Source organism: Acanthopagrus latus, chromosome 9 (genome assembly GCF_904848185.1).
Source record: "Acanthopagrus latus isolate v.2019 chromosome 9, fAcaLat1.1, whole genome shotgun sequence".
NCBI lineage: Eukaryota > Metazoa > Chordata > Actinopteri > Spariformes > Sparidae > Acanthopagrus > Acanthopagrus latus.
This window is the reverse complement of record NC_051047.1, coordinates 20221581-20240529: the sequence shown is the minus strand read 5'-3', so window position 1 is coordinate 20240529 and position 18949 is coordinate 20221581. Positions and strand designations below refer to the sequence as shown.

The following is an 18949-nucleotide window of genomic DNA, read 5'->3' as shown; positions in this document are numbered from 1 at the left end:
TAAGATCGTGCTAATATTTAACAGCGATTACGCAGCTTCACGCAAATTTAGTGGGAGCGAGACGGGAAGCCACACTTTTCTCTGAGATATTTTCACAGCGCTCCAGTCGCGGGCGAAATTTGGCTGAGGCGGCAGGTTTGCTTTTAATTAATTTGAGTCATTTACGAGAGATCTGGTAGTGTGATTTTTCACCCCTGAGTGTTTATTAGATGCTTAGTATTCAGCAAGAGTGAATCTGAATCTAAATAATTTATGTGTAAATGCTTACAGGGTGGAGATAACTTTATTTCTCTCTCTGCTATCTTCCCTTCCTTTTCCTCTTTCTTCCTCCTTCTCTGACTCTAAACTCCCTCTCCAACTTTACTCCGATATTTTTGCTACTTTATCTTCCCCTTTGACCCCGAAACCCTGTGCCCCCCCACCTCGCTGCCCGTGTTTTTCCTGGTGTCCTTGCATCTTTTACCTGTCTTTTCCCTCGTCCTTCCTTATACCTCTGCCTGCTCCCCTTCCTCTGCACCCCTCTCTTTTTGCATTTTTTTCCATGCCTTTGGTTCTCTATCTCGTCTCCCTCCATTTCTCTCTTCCACCTCTCCCTCTCTCCATCTCTTTCAGTGGGAGGAGATCAGCGGCGTGGATGAGCACTACACTCCCATCAGGACCTTCCAGGTCTGCAACGTGATGGAGTACAGCCAGAACAACTGGCTTCGCACCAACTGGATCCCTCGCCAGTCGGCCCAGAAGATCTACGTGGAGCTGAAGTTCACCCTGAGGGACTGCAACTCCATCCCGCTGGTGTTGGGCACCTGCAAGGAGACCTTCAACCTCCTCTACCTGGAGACGGACGACGACCAGGGCAGCCACTTCAGGGAGCACCAGTTCTCCAAGATCGACACCATCGCCGCCGACGAGAGTTTCACCCAGATGGACCTCGGGGACCGCATCCTCAAGCTCAACACCGAGGTGCGCGAGGTGGGCCCCATGACCAAGAAGGGCTTCTACCTGGCGTTCCAGGACGTGGGCGCCTGTGTAGCTTTGGTGTCGGTGAGGGTTTACTTCAAGAAGTGCCCGTACACTGTGAGGAATCTGGCGACCTTCCCCGACACGGTGCCCATGGACTCCCAGTCGCTGGTGGAGGTCAAAGGCTCGTGTGTCAATCACTCCAAGGAGGAGGAGCCTCCGCGAATGTACTGCAGCACCGAGGGGGAGTGGCTCGTGCCTATTGGGAAGTGTCTATGTAACCCCGGGTACGAGGAGAGAAGCAACACCTGCCAAAGTAAGACAGCTCAGTTTGTTCAGACTTTCTGCATTTTCTTTATATCTAATCCCTCATTTCTCTTCTTTATGGAGCCATTTTTGTGGCAAACGTGAGTTGTAGCTATTGACTTCCAGCTCTCCGGGCAAAGGGATCAGCTTTTAATATCTGTCTACAGATCCACAGATTTGATCCCGCATACATACTTGTACAAAAAAAAAAAACTGTGTGATGCAAAGCAAAGCTTGCCAAAGTTGCAAAGTTTGCCAATGTGTTTGATCAAAAGATGGTCGCACTTCATTTCTGTCGGCCCAGAACCATTAACGTCCGATGCCCCAGCGATGTGTACACGCGTGCGCACGTTGGATTCCCTATGTGTGCGGCATTCAGAAAGAACCCGGGAATCCCAGAGTGTTAGCTGACAGCCGTGCGCGTATATATTTCCATGCTCGTGTGTGATGTGTTCTCCAGGTCTGTGGGGCGCAGCGTGCAGTAGTTCAATAGTGATCTCCTCTGTGACACATCATTAGCCATGGGAAGATCTTAACCAGAGAAGCGAGGATGGGACTGATAACGCAGAAGAAAGGAGCAGACCGGGGTGGATGGTGAATAATGGAATAGTTGCGGTGATGGTTGCGGGTGTCGGTGGAGTCATGAGTGGGCAGATATTGGAGTCTGGATTTACTCGATCTCACCCCAAAGTCGCCTTTTGGAGGTGGTTGCAGAAGTCAAGAAGTATACGTCTGGCCGCCTGACTTTTCATTTTCAGGCCGTCTGCGACTCCATCATCACACATGTTTTTGCAGAGGGATTGATTTGAGTTGCTGCCAAGGGGTTATTGGAAAGAAGAAATGTCACGATGACAGAAGTCACTAAAGATTTTTTTGGGGGCGTCTGGTGCTGTAGAATTGGACTGACACATCGCTCAGTGGAAAAAGCCCGTACGTGATGGTTTGAGGAGCAGATGCAGGAGGTTTTCAGACAGCTTGTTTATTGGTTGTAATCATCCTTTGATTGCCGTTGTTGCTCCTCATTTATACAGTGCTTTGTCAAAAACATGAGGCAAATGTCATCCATTTGGGATAAAAAAAAAAAAAAAAAAAAGGTGCATTGTCAAACACAGCAGCCTGGTCAGCAGCCCCACGCTTATAAGTTTGCTGGCGAAGTTTCCCCTCTGTCACACGTCTTAAAGAGCCATACTACTTGTACAGTTGCATAAAGAGTGAGACATTAACATGCGTGATTAACATCATCTACCTGCATCGCTTACATTACTCAAGTAACAAAAATAAATGTAGTTATTTCAACCCAAAGTATGAACTTTTCCTAAACCTAACCAAGTATTACTTGTGGTTAAACCTGACCAAACGCTACCATTTCACAACCTTAATAACAGTCCAAAGGTCATAATGGGGGTGGTTGACCGATATGGTTATTTCAGGGCTGACACCTACTAGTAACTCCGCAGATTTATGTTATTTAGTGTTCAGTGGCTATTAATTTACATACTATTTTATCAACAGTCTGACAGAAGAATCACAAGTATTGTTAATCAGAAAAAAGGCTGAACATTGGACCTGATCATTGACCAGGCCAATAATTGGTATATCTCTCACCATTATATGTCATTATATGTAACATTTTGTCACCATGCATTATTTTGAAAGACTAACTGGGCATTGCATATTACACTTATTTACTTAATTGAAGTTTGAAGGCCACCGACCAAACTGCTCTATTTGACAAGTTGTAATCAAGAACATGAACGGCTGGTTCAACGGTGAAGTGTCATAATGAGCCTTTCGTCTCAGCACTCAGCACGTCCAGGTCTGATTAAATCCACAGCAGAATGGACTGTAAAGTACCCAGAAGTGTACTTTTCAATTTTCATTATTTTTTCCCTTGTAAACCTTTTCTTCATAAGCAGTTGCATGTGTGCGCACAGACATGACTAGATAACTCAAAATTACATTTCCAGCGTGCGGCTTCTGTGGTTAGCGAGACAGCTTTCATCAATTACAGTTTGCATTGCAGCAGCATAATTGTGTCCTGCACTTTTTGGTAGAAAGGAGCGCTTGGAGTACATCTTTTAAAGCACACAGCGCATTTGAATACCACGGTATAGAATGTAAAGTAATAATAGAGGAAGTATGTACTTGCTTTCTTTATGCTGCCCTGATTTATGATTCTTTAAATTTTGTTTAATGAAGCCAGAGAGAAAAACTTCTCACAGTGGCTTTGGCGTCAGAGACAGAAGCTCCAGCTGCATGTCTCATGAAAAAAACCCCACCTTCCCTTTCTTGTGGGGCTCTGGTTGGTTTCTGTGGCCCGTGTCGTTCTCGATGTGCTCCTCTTCCCTCAGTCTGAGCCAGCTCCTCACTCTGCTTAAGAAGCCAGACACAGCGTCGTGGTTTTTTTTTTTTTTTTTTTTTGAAAGCAGCCACCTCTGCACTGCGGCTGTTCCGCGACGACTGCGAAAACTTGAAACGGCGTCGCAGGTTTGAAGAGAAAAGAAGCGGCTTGTCTCTGTCTCTCCGCTGTCCCGGTTATTGTAGCGGCTCCTTGAACGCTGCCGTGCTCATCAGCTCCCTCCTCTTCAGAGCGTCGCCCAGTGTTAATTAAAGATCAAAGGCGGTCTCCCAGGTCAAGCCCCTGCTGTCGGGGCAAAGGGAAGCTCCTTTTCTGGGGCAGCCGACTCCAGACGAGCCCCGTCCAGATGCGAGGGGGAGACTCCGTCGCAGCTGTCGGGCGAAAACCTTATATGTGCAAAATGTAAACAGACTGGAGGAGACGTAAGCTCGCGGGCAAAAAAAAAAATGATAACAAAAGCACCAATTTGCATGAGATACTGTAGAATTCGGGTCAGTCTCATTTACTTTCAAACTTTAATTTTGACGAACGGGGTAGTTTGACGAGCCTAAAAGCAAGTGTTCATTTGGACGTGCCCTATATCTGCAAGCCATTTCAGTCTTCATCTAATAAATTAAAGCAAAAAATAATTACATCTTCCGTCCACAAATCTCGCCGCTCCCCTCAAGTCTTTGAAAGGTCAAAAGCCATGGACACAAAAGCAGCACATCCAGACAAATGGCCGACCCCTGTCCCCCTGGCCGACCGCCCTCCTCTCACTTCCCGTCCTCTCTGTGAATTGTGCGAATGTTTGGATGTATTTGACAATCTCTTATTGGTTTCAGAGAGGTCTAATGGACTCTAATAAGGTCTTATGTTACCCTGGAGTGGGACAGCTGCACCAACAGGCCCCCCACAGCCCCCCGCGTGCAGCCGTTGGGGGGGCCCCCAGCACGCAGCACCCGCTCTCCAGGCCCCTCTGTGCTAACAGATAGATGAGTGTGCGGGGTTAGGTCGCCGTATGGACAGATAGGGACCGGGATGAAAACATGTTTACAGTGGCACAGCGAGATAAAACAGAGACAGATGTCTGAACTGCGGTTTCTCAACTATTTACATGCAACATTACCTTAAAAACAGAGTCGAATTCAGCCTCCAAAGCCAAGTTTGTAATATTTTAATCCCTTGACTTTGGAATTCTCACTGTCAGGCAGAGAGGTGGATTTACAGACACCGACCCTTAAATCTGACTGGAATCCACTTTTAAAATGTCCAAAAACAACCTGTGGACAAACATCTGATGACGTGCCAGAGAGGGAGAACCTCATCTTAACCCGTCCACGAATATTTTTAATCCTGAATCACGTCAAGATAGCTTTTCATTGACAACTGGGTCAACTGGTTATCAATGGAGACCGCAACTCCCATGATGCCTCGCTACTTCATGAGATAATCAGTCTTTTGTTTTTCGCCGTTCGAACTGAGAGATGGAGAGTACAGTACACGCTGTGTGTTTGAGACCTGGAGTGAGGTGTCTGGACTGGAGTCTTGCTGGCATTGACTGTTTGCTCCCAGTTGGACGTGGAAGGAGCACCTTCGCTGAATATTTCATGCTTTGTTTTCTCTGACCGAAAGCCTTTTGTTGCAGCATCTTTCATTTACATGAGTCTCTGCTCCATGAGGGTGTGTGTGTGCGTGTGTGTGCGTGTGTGTGTGTGTGTGTGTGTGTGTGTGTGAGAGAGAGAGAGAGGAAGAGAGCCAGTATGAGAGCAGTTGTCTTTGTTTATACAGACTCCAAAGTGTGTTTAAGGGCTTTAACAGAATACACTCCAGTATTAGACTGTCATTATCTTGCTGGGCCGTGTGTGTGTGTGTGTGTGTGTGTGTGTGTGTGTGTGTGTGTGTGTGTGTGTGGTAGCCAGAAATGTTGTTGAAAGCAAGGATGTTTTTGCAGTGGCGCCTTCAGACGAACACGTGAATTCTGTCTGGCTTCGGCAACGGGACGCCATGTCCGAGCTGGCGTTATGAGAGTGTATGTGTGTGTGTGTGTGTGTGTGTGTGGCCTATGGCTGCGATGTGTCATTACTTACCTCACAGCATATAGTGTATATTACTGCGAACACATCTTGATATTTCACCATCTGCATCAGGAGCAGGAGATGTTATCAGATCTTTTGTCGAGGGGGGGGGAGAGAGACGAGGGTCTTTTTTCTTTTTTTCCCCGACCGTACGAGGTGAATGGACGCGTCAGTCATCGTCTGGATTACTGTATGTTTTGTGGAGCGGGCCCTGGCCTTTCCGCGGAGAATGCGAGGCCAGATCTAATCTCGCTAAGTCACTCTTTCATCTGTCATTAGAACGGACCGGAGCAGGTGAACTAACTCGTATCTACCATCAGTGTGAAATTCCTGCAACCCTAATTTGATCCTAAAACAGCAAACGGATGTCTGTCTGTCGAGTTTGAGTGTGTGTGTATGTGTGTGTGTGTTGCAAAACGCGAGCAGCTGTTCCTCAGTACGTCGAGGAGAGACGCAGGTTTACATTCTCGCAGGATTTATCGAGACACACAATCCTCAAACTTGCCAGCAACATAACGCTTATTATAATTACACATATACAGTAAATCCGTACACGTAGATGCAGGGACACATACGCTGAAGCCTACTTAAGCCCGAGTCGCTGTTCTTGCCTGCATTTCTGACCCTGTGTGTAAAAGGAAAAGTGTCACATAAAGTTGTCATTTTGCGCTGATGATACATGTTCTGAGATGATTACTCTCTGGTGACAGCGTTTCCAAATAACAGGCGTTTCCTTGTTTACGTCTTCTCTCCTCCTCCCCCCCCCAAACCATTCCCCCCCTTGGCTCCTGCTCCCTCGGCTGACGGTCTTGGCCGTCGGTTCAAAGCCTGCCGTCCATCTCCATCTCTTGTCGAATGTTTTCTATCACTCTCCACTCTCTCACTTAAGTGATTTAGCTGCTGCCTCTCTCTCTCTCTCTCTCTCTCTCTCTCTCTTTCTCTCTCGTGCACCGACATGCTGACACGTTACACATCTTTCACCGACTTTGTCACGCGAACCTGAGTCAACCCCACCGACGGAGCGCTCGAGCTCGGGGCCTCCGAGAGAGTGACCCGACATCTATTTCGCTCGTTTTTTTTTTTTTTATTATTTGGAAGCGGATTTGACGTCACTGGGGGGGAAGCTGGTGCTGTTGATCTCTGTCTGTTCGGATTGTTTTTGGTCGTTGGTCGCTGGTTTTTGAGACTGTGACTGTTCAACGCGCTCGTTTAGCATTAAGCTACGTCATTTAATTCAACTTAATCTTCATTATGAAAGTCATGGGTGCTAACCAGTTAAAGCTTTGATTGTATTGTAACCCTTTGTTTTTCAAGGAATTCAAGGTGGCTGTGTGTTTATCCATCTCCACTTTAAATATTTATTGATAGAATTCCCGTTCCGGCCCAATTAACGAAGACAGAGGAGTCCCACGGTCCTGCCTGCATTTTTTCTCATCGCCCACTTTGTGTATTTTCCTCTTGTGTTTTTTTGTATATTTTCTTACCAGACTGTTGAGGCTGAGTGCTGTGAATTCGCGGAGCTGTTGGCTCTCCTCTGGTCCCCTTTGGAAGGACTCTGTTTGTTTGTGTTGGCCATTATATAACTGCCAGGCTCTCCACAAGAACATGTCATCGCTGCACACACACACACACACACACACACACACACACACACACACACACACACACTCTCAACGGCAAAGCCTCTAAATTACAATGACAGTATTTCTAATCCAGCAACAGGCTGATATACATCACAGATTCTGCTCTGCTTTTGTTACCAAATGCGTTTTTTTTTTTTTTTTTGCATGTGCGTTTATTTATCCCGTTCATGGAGCTGTCTGAGCCATTGTTCCTTTTTTCCCGGCTACACCTCAAATATACTAAAGCTGTGCACCTTCACAATGGAGGCTGCACAGTCATGGTGTAACAATAGCCTGTTACTGTTATGCGCTCTGTTCCTCGTTGAGTCGCACCTGCACAGTCGTGGTCGGCAGCGGGTGTTTTCCCGTATACTTCCGCCCGCGCACATTTTCAAAGCCAATCCAGGCGATCACATCACTTCACGCCGTCCCGCGTCCGTGTGTGTGTGTGTGTGTGTGTGTGTGCGCGCTGATTTGTTTGGGTGAATGAAGTGTTATACTGTACTGCTCGGGCGCTAGTGTTCCATTGCATCAGTCTCCTCCTCTGCTGTCAGTTTAGCTTAGCGTGGAGGCTTTTCTCTGCTGCAGCCCTTTTGGCTGCGTGCGCTGTCCTGGCATCTCGCCTTTCTGGAGCTGGAAATGAGAGGAGAGGCTGGAAGAAAAAAAAAAAAAAAAAAGGACAAGGCCTGGATTGAGTTGCTCCGACGAGAGAAGGTCTCGAATCGCGGTGTTAACACTGTATGCTGCAAAAAAGTGCGCCAAATGCAAACAGACGTTTCTCCCGTCCCAGCTAGACACACAACACAAATCAGAATAAGTAAAAACATAAACTCTCCGACTAAAGGAGGAGTCCGTGAGAACGCCGGTGTCAGGAGCTTTTTCGGGGATTTCTCCGGGACGCCGCATGTGTGTCATGTTGCACTGGATCTTTTGCATGCCTTAATTGGCTCATAGGAAACTGCGTTACTGTGTTTTTACAAGTGCGTCCTCGGTTCAAACCCATCCATTTGTGCTCGCCATTTATTTTGTCCCGTTTTTTTTTTTTGTTCATCGCTGCCCAAATTTCCCGAGCTCCCCCCTCCGAGTACTGTTTGACTTTTTGAGCATCTTCCATAACCTTGATGTGCAAAAAAAAAAAAAAAAAAGGGAAAAAATAAAATTCACAAGCTAATTAAAGCATGCCGAGGAGCCCGCAGCAATCACACTGACTCCCACTCCACAGCACAGCGGCCAGGAGGGTAATCTGACTGAAGGGAGGGAGGAAGACTGACAGAGAGAGAGAGGGAGAGAGAGGGAGAGAGGGGAGAGATAATGAACGTAGCGTTAATTAGAGGCACCATTCAGCTGGAGTGCAAAGGCAGGGATGACTCACTGAGCAAGGAAAACTCAGCAATAATGTTGTGTATGGTCATTTAAAGTGTGGCATACACAGCAGTGTGTGTGTGGGGGTGTGTGTGTTGTAGAGAGAGAGAAAGAGAGAGGGAGAGTGCATTCATATGCTCATCCATTGCTGCAAATGCTGAACGGCTGAGCGTTCGACTGTTTGTCTGACCAAAATCAATGTTTACTTCTTTATCTCTGTGTGGAACTCATATAGTATACTGATGCAGTGTGTGTGTGTGTGTGTGTATGTGTGTGTGTGTGTGCCCACCCCAGTGAGTTTGCTCCTGGTGTGCAGGGGCCAAGGAGGAGGCTGCAGCCAAAGATGCAGGAAAGGTTTGCTCATTCGGGGTATTATTGCCTGTTTGCTTTTCTCTTTATGGGCCTTCCAGCGCAGGCTGGGGGTGGCGGGTAAGCCCGTCACCCCGGGGCCCTGGTGCTGTTGGGACTTCAAAGCTGTTGGTAACCACAGGCTCAGGAATTCAGCTTAACACACACAGACAAATACACACAAACACACGCACACAGACACACACAACCAGGCCTAAAACAGAAATGGTGGGATAGATAGATGGGGTGTTTATTTGTTGGGGGGGGATGGCACTTCTCAGTGGTCAGTCTTTGTGTGTGCATGTGTGTGTGTACATGTGTGGGTTTGTGTGCACACTGGACTGGTCATAGACACATGGTGTGCACGCAGCATTCATAGGCACACAAAAAATAAAAGAAAAGACCACACATGTCATTTCTATATGTATACACTGACTATGGATGATCACTGTGAGATTCCTGACAATAGTTGTGTGTGTGTGTGTCTCCATGTGTGGACGGGCAAGGACAGAGGGACGGACGCTGCGGGGAAGCGTCCTCTTTGACAGACACAGTGGAGGTTTGGGTACACATGTAATGTAACAGGGGAGGGGGAAATGGGGGAGGGGAACAGGGAGGGGGAGTCACTCCATCACCCCTGATGGATGAGAGGGAGCAAGCTGGAGATGGAGATGGAAGAGGGAGGAGACGTGGGGGAGGAGAAGGCAAGACAGAAAGAAAGCGAGCTGTCACCGGGATCCAGACCCCCGCTGAAAAGTCTTTGGCGCAGAGGGGTTGTTTTGTGATTTCGTGACGTTGGCGCTATCAATTCAACCTCCACAGAGGCAGACATCGGTAATGCTTTTTTATTTTTATTTATTTATTGCTTATCTTTTTGCATGGCTCCTAACTGTCCCACCAAGTTCGGTGGACGAAAAGATCTCCCACTCCAACTCGACACGCAGGTCACACTCACAGATTCAATAAACACTTTTTCTCGCCTTTTCTCTTTGTCACTGTTGAACGCAGCAGCGATCTTAGTTGAGAGAGCTTGTTGCATTAAAGATTTTTATGTTTCTTGCATGAATATGTATGCAAATAAGTGATTAATTGATTAAACACCATTTGTGGGGCAAATATTATGAAGCGTCATCATATTTTTGTCACTGTTGGTGTGTTTTTGTAATCACTTTTAGGGGCGCTGGCCTACCGAAGAGGGTTAGGGCCACTGTAAAAATACATTTTGAGCTCTTTCTCAGAATTAAAGTCAGAGAAAAAAGTCTGAATTGGGTAAAAAAAACTTAGCTTTTTTTTCCATTCAGATTCAGATTTTTTCAATGGCCCTTATACTCTGCCCTGCCTGTCTGACCTACAGCATAATCTGCTGAAAATCTGCACCTCACCTTTTTTCTCCTCACTGCCACAGTTTGTCCTTAATATGATCAAGTGCTTCACTTTGATTTTAACAGTTTAGCAGAGGAAGGAGCTTAAATCATTGCACAAACAAACAGGGTCCTTCCAGAGGCACCAGAGGAGAGGGTCAAAGTATTCAGTGTAAGCTCTCATCACATTCTTTATCTAACTGCTGAATAAAATCGGGCCCATTACTGCGAATCCATCACGTCACGTCTGCTGTCCTTGGTGCAGAAGATGCCCTCAACCTTCACACACATCCGGGGGGCTTCGTGCTGTCGCGTGTCTCACTTATCCGAACACGTCCTGTAGCCACGCATCGTGACACTGAGCCTACTTGTCAGAAGCATCATCTCGTTGTACCGCCGCGATGCGTTCAGTGGAGAGGAGCCTCTGAGCGTCATTTTTAGCTCTGGGAAAAAAAACAAACAAAAAAACCCGAAAAACGTCGCAGCATAAATGTCTGTCTTCCGGCAGCTGTCTGATCCCTCCGTGCTGCTACATCGCAGATGTCAGCATAACAACCTTTCCGTCTCAACAAACGCTGCGCTCTTTAATGACAGCCGAGCAGAGGCAGCGATGTCTGTTTTAACGCTTTTGAGGGTAAATGCACAGCATGGAAATCTGGTGGTGACTCTGCAGCGAGGCTGTAGCCAGTCGCCATAAAGACAGCAAGCTCAGATGTAGTGAAAAAGCTTTGAGCCGCTGCACTCATCTGTCAGAGAAATCTCCCAGTCACTCCAAGTGTCTTTTTATTTACGTATTTAGTTTCAGCAATGACAGCCTCAACACTTTTTATCTCATGCTAAATTGTGTGACACATATCGATGCATTCAAGTCCAAGCAGTCATCCGCAAACTCGTCATCCTGGGATACTGACTTGGTGCCAGAATTCTTGATTCTTGATGCCTCTCAGATGCCCTTCTCTCTTTTAAATGATCATCCATAGACTGTGTGAGACATGGATATCGTCTCTGTGATGATCACTGCATGTTTCTAGTGAGCTATGACCTCACTCCTGGCTAATCCGAAAATAGACTGTGAGGAGGAGGAGGAGCTAAGTCAAGCCGAATTAAACCTGGTTGCTGACAGCTAGCTATACAGCTAGCAGCTAGCCTTGGCTCATGTACTCATGCCCTTCATTATGCATGACTTGAAGCCTTAACAGTTCGGTGTTTGGCGACAGCTCGGTTTTTGGGAACCGGCCCTCAAGTAACCACTTCAGGAATTGAAGTGTTGGGCACTTTTTTATTTGCTTCCTTTTTCGGCCCGGGAGGTTTCCTCTTGGAATCGACGTAATGTTGGTGATACTAAGGCGCACACAGACTGTGATGATCACCCAGCAGCCCACTAGGTTGGTAACACTGTTGAGTAATGTTGGCTGCAAGATTCCCAGTGCATTGTTTTCTATATTTTACTGTACACTGGAGACTATATGTAATTTATCAACTTTATTCATTTTGTATTCATTCCTGACCCGTGAATATTTTGTATGTATATGCAACTTTGGGTATTGTGTGTTTTCAATCAATGTGCAAATCACTATACACAAAGTACCAATGTATATTTTCCACGGTTGTAGGTCTCAGCGGGCCTCAGAAACCTTGAATCAAAAAAGGGCGGAGAACTAATCTCCCCGAACTTATCCGTGGTTTACCCTCGACTGCTTTGTGTTTCTGAATATGTTTATCTCCTCGTACCTGTTGTCTGCGGGTGTGTTTTTGACCTTGCTATGGTAACCTTGGCGTTTTTATTGTTTGTGTCTTCCATCTTAATCACGCCTGCAGGAAGTGAGGCTTCAGAGCTCCTCTGGGATCATTGTGTGTGTGTGTGTGTGTGTGTGTGTGTGTGTGTGTGTTTGTGTGTGTGAGAGACAGAGAATGAGCGCACGACATAAGGGTGAGAGACACGTCTGTCAATATATACAGGTCATTAGTAAACCAGAAGTGAGCAGAGGTGAGGAAAGGAAGACAAAGTGCTTACCACAGCAGGAGCCGCTTCTCACCGACACACACACACACACACACACACACTGATGCTCACATTAAAATATGCTTTAACTCGTTCTGTGAATTCATTTATGTTTTTCAAACCAATCCGTCATCCTCCGCTCGCACATTCCACAGTCCTGTCTACATGTATCCATTAAGACATCAATTTCCAGAGCTTTCTAAAAATGTATGTACATCTTGCTATCCAGCAGCCTTGGGGATGAATCCGAACGCCTGTCAAGGGTGCTCCTCTTTTTGACCCGGAGCGGGCTGGAGAGGATCAAAGGAACCTGGTCAGAAAAAGAAATTTCAGAAAGGGTTGGAACGAAAATGCTGCTCTCGAGTTTTCAGGTCCATTCACAGCTCCTGAGGTTGTAGAAACTTCTGTTGCACTCTTTTTCATGCCCAGTCTGACTGAGCTTCACAAGGAAACACAGTATTGGCCGGGGGGGGGGGGGGGGGGGAACTCTGGCTGCACCAATATATTTGGGCTTTATATGGTGAAAGTACTATGTTGGCACAGATTGGGTTATTCTTCTTATTCTTAGGTTATGTTTTCCACCATGTCAGTTTGGTGGCTGGCTGATTTGTAGACAGGATTACACAAAAACCACTGAACTGATTATTTATTTAACTTAGATGGAGAATGGGTCTGGGTATCAACGTATTTTTGATGTAAATAAATCAGCCGTAGTTGAGTTTATCTCAATGCTGATCCAAATGAAAATCACAATCTAGCCGATCAGGATATACTACATCTAATGTTGGACTAGGCCTGATTGAACGACCTAAAGAGGACTGTTGGGCCTGGGTGGAGGTATGCACTCTACGGTGTGTCTCACTAGTTCAACATGAGACCAGTCCAAAGATCCAAAGAAAGAAAGAAATCCAAAGATCTGGATGGTGTTTAAACTAAGATTGTCATGAAGGTAAATCTTCTATGGTTCTCTGCAGGAAAAAATGCGCTGCTCCTACCTACCTACCTACCTGGGTTTTGGGATAACGTGCGAACCTGTTTGCGTCAATGGCCAGTGACCTCAGCCACCGGTGTAAACTTGAGCCTGTGCCTGGAAACATGACGCTGAGGAGACGAGCAGCTGGAGCAACCTTTTGCTTTTATGGCCACTGGCGTCACATAGAAGAGAAGTTTGGGGTAGAGATGTCTCACAGGCACTTGCGCAGAGCTTCTATAGCTGCACAGAAATTATGATGCAATCCAGATTAAGTGGACTCTACTCACTCATTGATAACACACACACACACACAGTGGTGGCATTAGCACACAGAAAATAAAGTGAGCCATCTCAAGAGAACTTATTTCTCAGCCTGTGTCCCTGTGGAGGAGTCGCCGAGGTCCCAGACATCATCCCTGTCCCCCTGAAATGATTCATGGACTCAGACTACATGCATCCTTGACTCTCCCTACTCCCACATTTGATAGAGATAAAGGAAAAGGTCCCTGCACTCATTTATTGCACACTCTAGCCATCCCTATCCACCCACGAGAAGCAGAGTGGTGACATTTTACCTTCAGCCACGGCGGGTTGACTCGGCGTCGGAGGGAATGACATGCCCTCTGGTTTGTATGTGTGCGACCGCGAGAGACATCGGGGGTCGTTTCGCGTGTGAGTTATGTCCCACTGTTGTGTATGCATATGAGTGTGTGTCAGTTTGCGTGCGCTGATTAAAGGCGGTCAGGCCCCGGTGATCACGCCTTTAGCTGCCCCTGCGCCCTGAATGCCAAACACAACAGAGCATGCCCAGTGCAGCGAAGCAAGGAGACCAGCCAGACCACACTGGGCAACCTTAAAGGTCCGCAGCTGTGTGTGCGCGTGCGTCCTCTCTCACTAGTGTGTTTGCCTTTATGTTCCTCGCTGACCAAAGCAATCTAGATAAGAACCGTTCGTACTGAATAAAGTCGTTTTTTATCTTCCACTACCAATTTCCAGCATCCCACAAAGCACTAGATTGATTGTTTGTGTGTGTGTGTGTGTGTGTGTGTGCGTGTGTGAAAGTTTATGCTTTTCTTCATTTTTTTTTCTGTTTTCCCTCAAGCCATTCGTATTGCTCTACAAAAAAAAAAACAAGAAGAATACAATTTAAACGCGACCAAATCATGATGTGGTTGTTATAATGGAACCTGGGATTTGTTCAGAGACGGTGTTTTGTGAATAATTTCCATTGAAAATTACTTGTATATTTACATGTAATTTCTCTGAGACAGGGCTTACAATGTGTCAGGATTTTAAGACTTTGGCAAAATGTAAATGTAAAGTGCGAAGGAAGACAGTGTACAAAATATCATGTTTTCATCTGTGTCTATTGGTTGGTTGGTTGGCAGGATTACACAAGAACTACTGGTCGGACTACATTTACAGTTACATTCTACATTCAATTAACATGCACGTTATTGTGTCTGTACTGAAATCTTTTGCTACTTTCGGTCCTGTTTTTATGATTCTGGACCCAGTGGTTCCCCCTCAGATTTCCATCCCGCAGCTGAATGCTTATGTATGAGATTTGTTTTGCTTGGAGACTTGCTGAGTCTCAGCGGAGAAGTTTAAGTTTAGAGGTACGAAATAAAGTTATATTGTCAGTATTATTAAGCTGTGATAATGGCTCATGATATCAATGACTTGTTGCTGGGATAGCGACCAGCCAAGCAGCTCCGTATTTCGAATTAGCCCCACAGCTTAGTCTCTTAGCATTGGCTCTAGCAACCCCCCCACTATGTGTCAACAAGTGTTTGCGCTGCCAAAATTGTTTAATGCCACTGCCCTCAAACTAGAGGCCTCTCTCACTCCGTCTTTGTCTAAGTCTCTCCTCTTGAAGAGGCTGGAATAAAGTGTCACTTATACCGGGACAAAGAATCCAACCTTTAAAGGTTGAGGGATACTGTGGAGACGAGCACTGACCTTTCTGAGAAATTACACGTATTCCCAGTCGCTCACACACACAATCATACACACACAAATATGCATGGAAGGTTAGCGGCGCCATAAACGTGAGCAGAGAAAAAAATGTCAGACAGCAGTGTCCAACAAGATTACTGTACTCATCATCCACAGATTTCCCACCTCCCCCAATTCATTTCCCTTCATCTCTCCCTGTTCGAATGGATGGCACCAGGCATTTGTCAAGGTGAAGGTAGCGCGGCCCACGCCCAGCGATACAACCGACCAATTTTTCCATTTCTTCCGCTCCGCTAGTCTTTCGCCATTAAGTGTTCAATTTCAGCACCTGGAGGCGATGCCAAAGTGCAAAGCCTCAAGGAATCTCGCTGATTAATGCAAGGCCTCTGCACTGACTCCTGCCTGATTCCCTGCTCCTCTGACTGGCTTTGTGTCGCTGTGGGTGTTTCACTGATGCGAGTGGGCTGATACCGACCTTTCACTAACACCTGGACATCAGTTTTTGTTCGGCCACCTCTGGTGTGATATTTTTCTTTTATTTAATCACACAAAGGGGGAGGGCGAGCTGACCATTTCAGATTGTGTTTGATCTCTAAGGCGTCCACAGAGATGGCGGTATTCAATTTCCCTTACCTCTGTTTCCAAACTTCACACGACTTCATCGACTGGCAGATCTGTGACACATGAACATGCCAACACAGTGGTGAATCCATCTGGATGGCGATGCTGATCGGACAAATATCCTCACTTTACCCTTCCATGGGTGACATGTGAACTCTTCCCATTGTGGGTTGGTAGTCGGAATTTCCAAGTTGCTTGTTGCAGATGGGGAGAAGTGTTTGTACAATCACATAGTTGTATTTACTGCAAGTTTCACAAACAACACTATATGAAGGAAAAGGTAATGAAGTGACTTGGTTGACCGTTCCACCTATATTGTAAATAAGCCTATGCGAGTTGCTAGTGTCATTGTGGATAAAGTAACTATTTTCAATACGAGATTGTGTTTAATTTTAATTGTGTTTAAATCGTGTTTGCCATTTCAAGACTGGATATAGTCTACAAGGCATTTCTAAAATGAGAACAAATATAACTGTTTGGATCCTGGATCATGGCTGTGAGTAAAAAGATCATGGCATAGTTTATCAGCAGAGTTGCCAGCTTCAAATACAAAATACATACATTCTACACACAATCTGGTTAAATCTGAATTTTGGGAATGTAACATTCTGATCAGACACTGCAGTCGCCATGAGGATTTAGTGTCCTACGACCTTAATGCTATTGCACGAAGTCTCCAAACCTGCCACCCTCAGTGAAGCACATTCTGCTAACATAACATGGATATCAGCATTCAGGATGAAATAAAGACAAACATTTTGTAAGTTACAAATTTGATAAATGCAGAAAGATGAAGATTATAAGATATATGTTATAGTTGAAAATCAAATCAAAATCTGTGGGATACAATCACTTGATTTAAATGTTTTTCTGGGGTTGCAAGCTCCTGATTAAAAGGCCTTTTGTAAACCACTTGTTCTTGTGTGTGTGTGTGTGTGTGTGTGTGAGAGAGAGAGAGAGAGAGCGACTGTGTGTGTGTGCGTGTGTGTGTCAAGGGGGATGGGGTTTGGCGATGACAGCTCAGTGCCAGGGGTAATTGAGGTGTGTGGTATTGATGAGACCCCAACTCTAATGAGCTTTAGCCAATTAATCCATCGATTTACATGTAAATGGCTCCTGAAAGGTTACTGGCTGTGGCTGCCATCTGCATGCACTTACCATGCTAATGTCGTGCTGAGTGACACATACACCCCTCAACACACGTGGAAATTCAGGGGCTGAGAGACGTAAAAAGGTGGGAGAGGGAGACAGTGACTGCTTGATCGCTGATAGATTGCACTGCATCCCATTATCAGCAAAATAAGGTGTTAATTACGGTGCCATACATTTACCGCGGGAGTGCACACCTTTTAATTATGAAGCAAACATCTTTCATCTAGCGTGTCAATCTCCTCCCACATCTCCGCACTTCAGGGTATCTGGGTTTTTTTTTTCCCCTTCTCATTTTGAAGATAAATTTCAGTGTCATTCAATTTTGATATTAAGAAAAGATAAAACTCTCTTTCATGCTTGTGCTTTTTGTCCTTGGCAGTAAAACACGTGTGGGAAACACAAAAATCTAGAGGACCAAATCAGTCAGTTATTTCCCCCCTTTTCATTACCTACCAGCGTTACCTCTCAGATTCTAAACGTGCTGGTAAAATTGTACAGGAACTGATAGGAATGAAGGATTTCAGTCTGGCAGAGGGCTGCAGAGTTGTTCGGTGTAGTGCAGTCTAGTTTTACAGTAATTAGTCTGCCTCTCCATGTGAATTTTAAGTTCTCCTCCCGGTGTGAGGATGCCGCAGTGAAGAATGGCTCATTGTGGTGTGCAGAGAAATGGGCTCTGTAAAGTCTTTCACCTAAAACAATGCACGGTTCTGCTATCAGCCAGCTAACTGAGTGGGGTTCAGTGTTAATTACCAGTGTGTTCAGCTTAACTGTGATACTCAGTAAATTGTCCCCAGGTGGGGAAAGAATAGGCTATCTTCATTTCTCATAGCTGCAGTTGAGCTAATTATGATCGTGTGTGTGTGTGTGTGTGTGTGTGTGTGTGTGTGTGTGTGTGTGTGTGTGTGTGTGTGTGCGAGAATGAGCTGCGCTTGGGAAGGTTTTTGGATGTATATGTATATGGATGTATCTGGATGTATATAATTGCGGTGAGCTCACTGGTCCAGTTCGCATGTAGTATGTTTGCGTGTATGCTCATGCGTATCTGTTTACAGGGAGTGCATGTGAATATGGCGCTTCAAGGAGCTTTGTTAGCTTTGTCTACTTTGCGTGTATCCGTTTGTGTGTGCGCGCACAACTTCACGCAAGGCTAGTCGAGAATTGGCAAACGCTAAAACATGCAACTTCCAAAGCCAACAGTTCTGTTAAGTGAGATGTGCTGCATTATAATGATGCCATCTATCACTCCCTTCATCTCTCCATTCCTTTATCCCCTCCATCACCGTCTCTGTGGCCTCATTAATTTAGCCTGGACTATTTATGGGCCTATAAAAACAATAACGAAAGAGAAGAAGGGTTTTACTGGCACGGCAGACGCTTCCAGTGCATGGGAAAGATGAGGAAGCCTGTTGAGTTCGATGGAGCATACCGCCTCACTTTCAGTTAATTGCGCTAGATTCTTAACATATGGTTAACATTGGTAGTTGTTTTCATACACGCAGTATGTTTTTTTTTTTTTTTTTTTTGACATGTGACAGCTAGTCTGTTCAATATTTCAGAACACAAGTGAAAATTGAGCTGATCTTGACAGACTGCTTGTTAGGAACGAAGAGACAAGATCATACTGTACCGTAAGAGGTTATGCACAATATGGCACAGTATACGACTGAAAAATTCAAGGTTAAATGCAGTTTTCTTCTTTCAAATCCAGTTCAAAGTAAGACTGTGTTGATCAAAAATAGTCTAAAGGTTGAGGTTAAACATTTGCAAAAACTACAAAACAGGTGATGTCAGGGGTGGATGGGCTATTTGGCTGGGTCATACACAGGACTTTCCTTGAAGAGGGTGTGGGTCGGTTCCCGGAGAGTTTTGA

The 18949-nt window shown here is 45.6% G+C and overlaps 1 protein-coding gene across 5 annotated transcripts in view; it reads left to right on the top strand.

Moving 5' to 3' along the window:
• epha3 (eph receptor A3) overlaps nt 1-18949 on the top strand; it is a 111549-nt gene that overhangs the window by 18824 nt on the left and 73776 nt on the right. For all 5 annotated transcript variants that reach the window (XM_037109945.1, XM_037109943.1, XM_037109944.1 and 2 more), the window contains one exon: nt 613-1273. In XM_037109945.1, coding sequence (XP_036965840.1) covers nt 613-1273 — 661 coding nt within the window. The remainder of the gene's footprint in view (nt 1-612; nt 1274-18949) is intronic.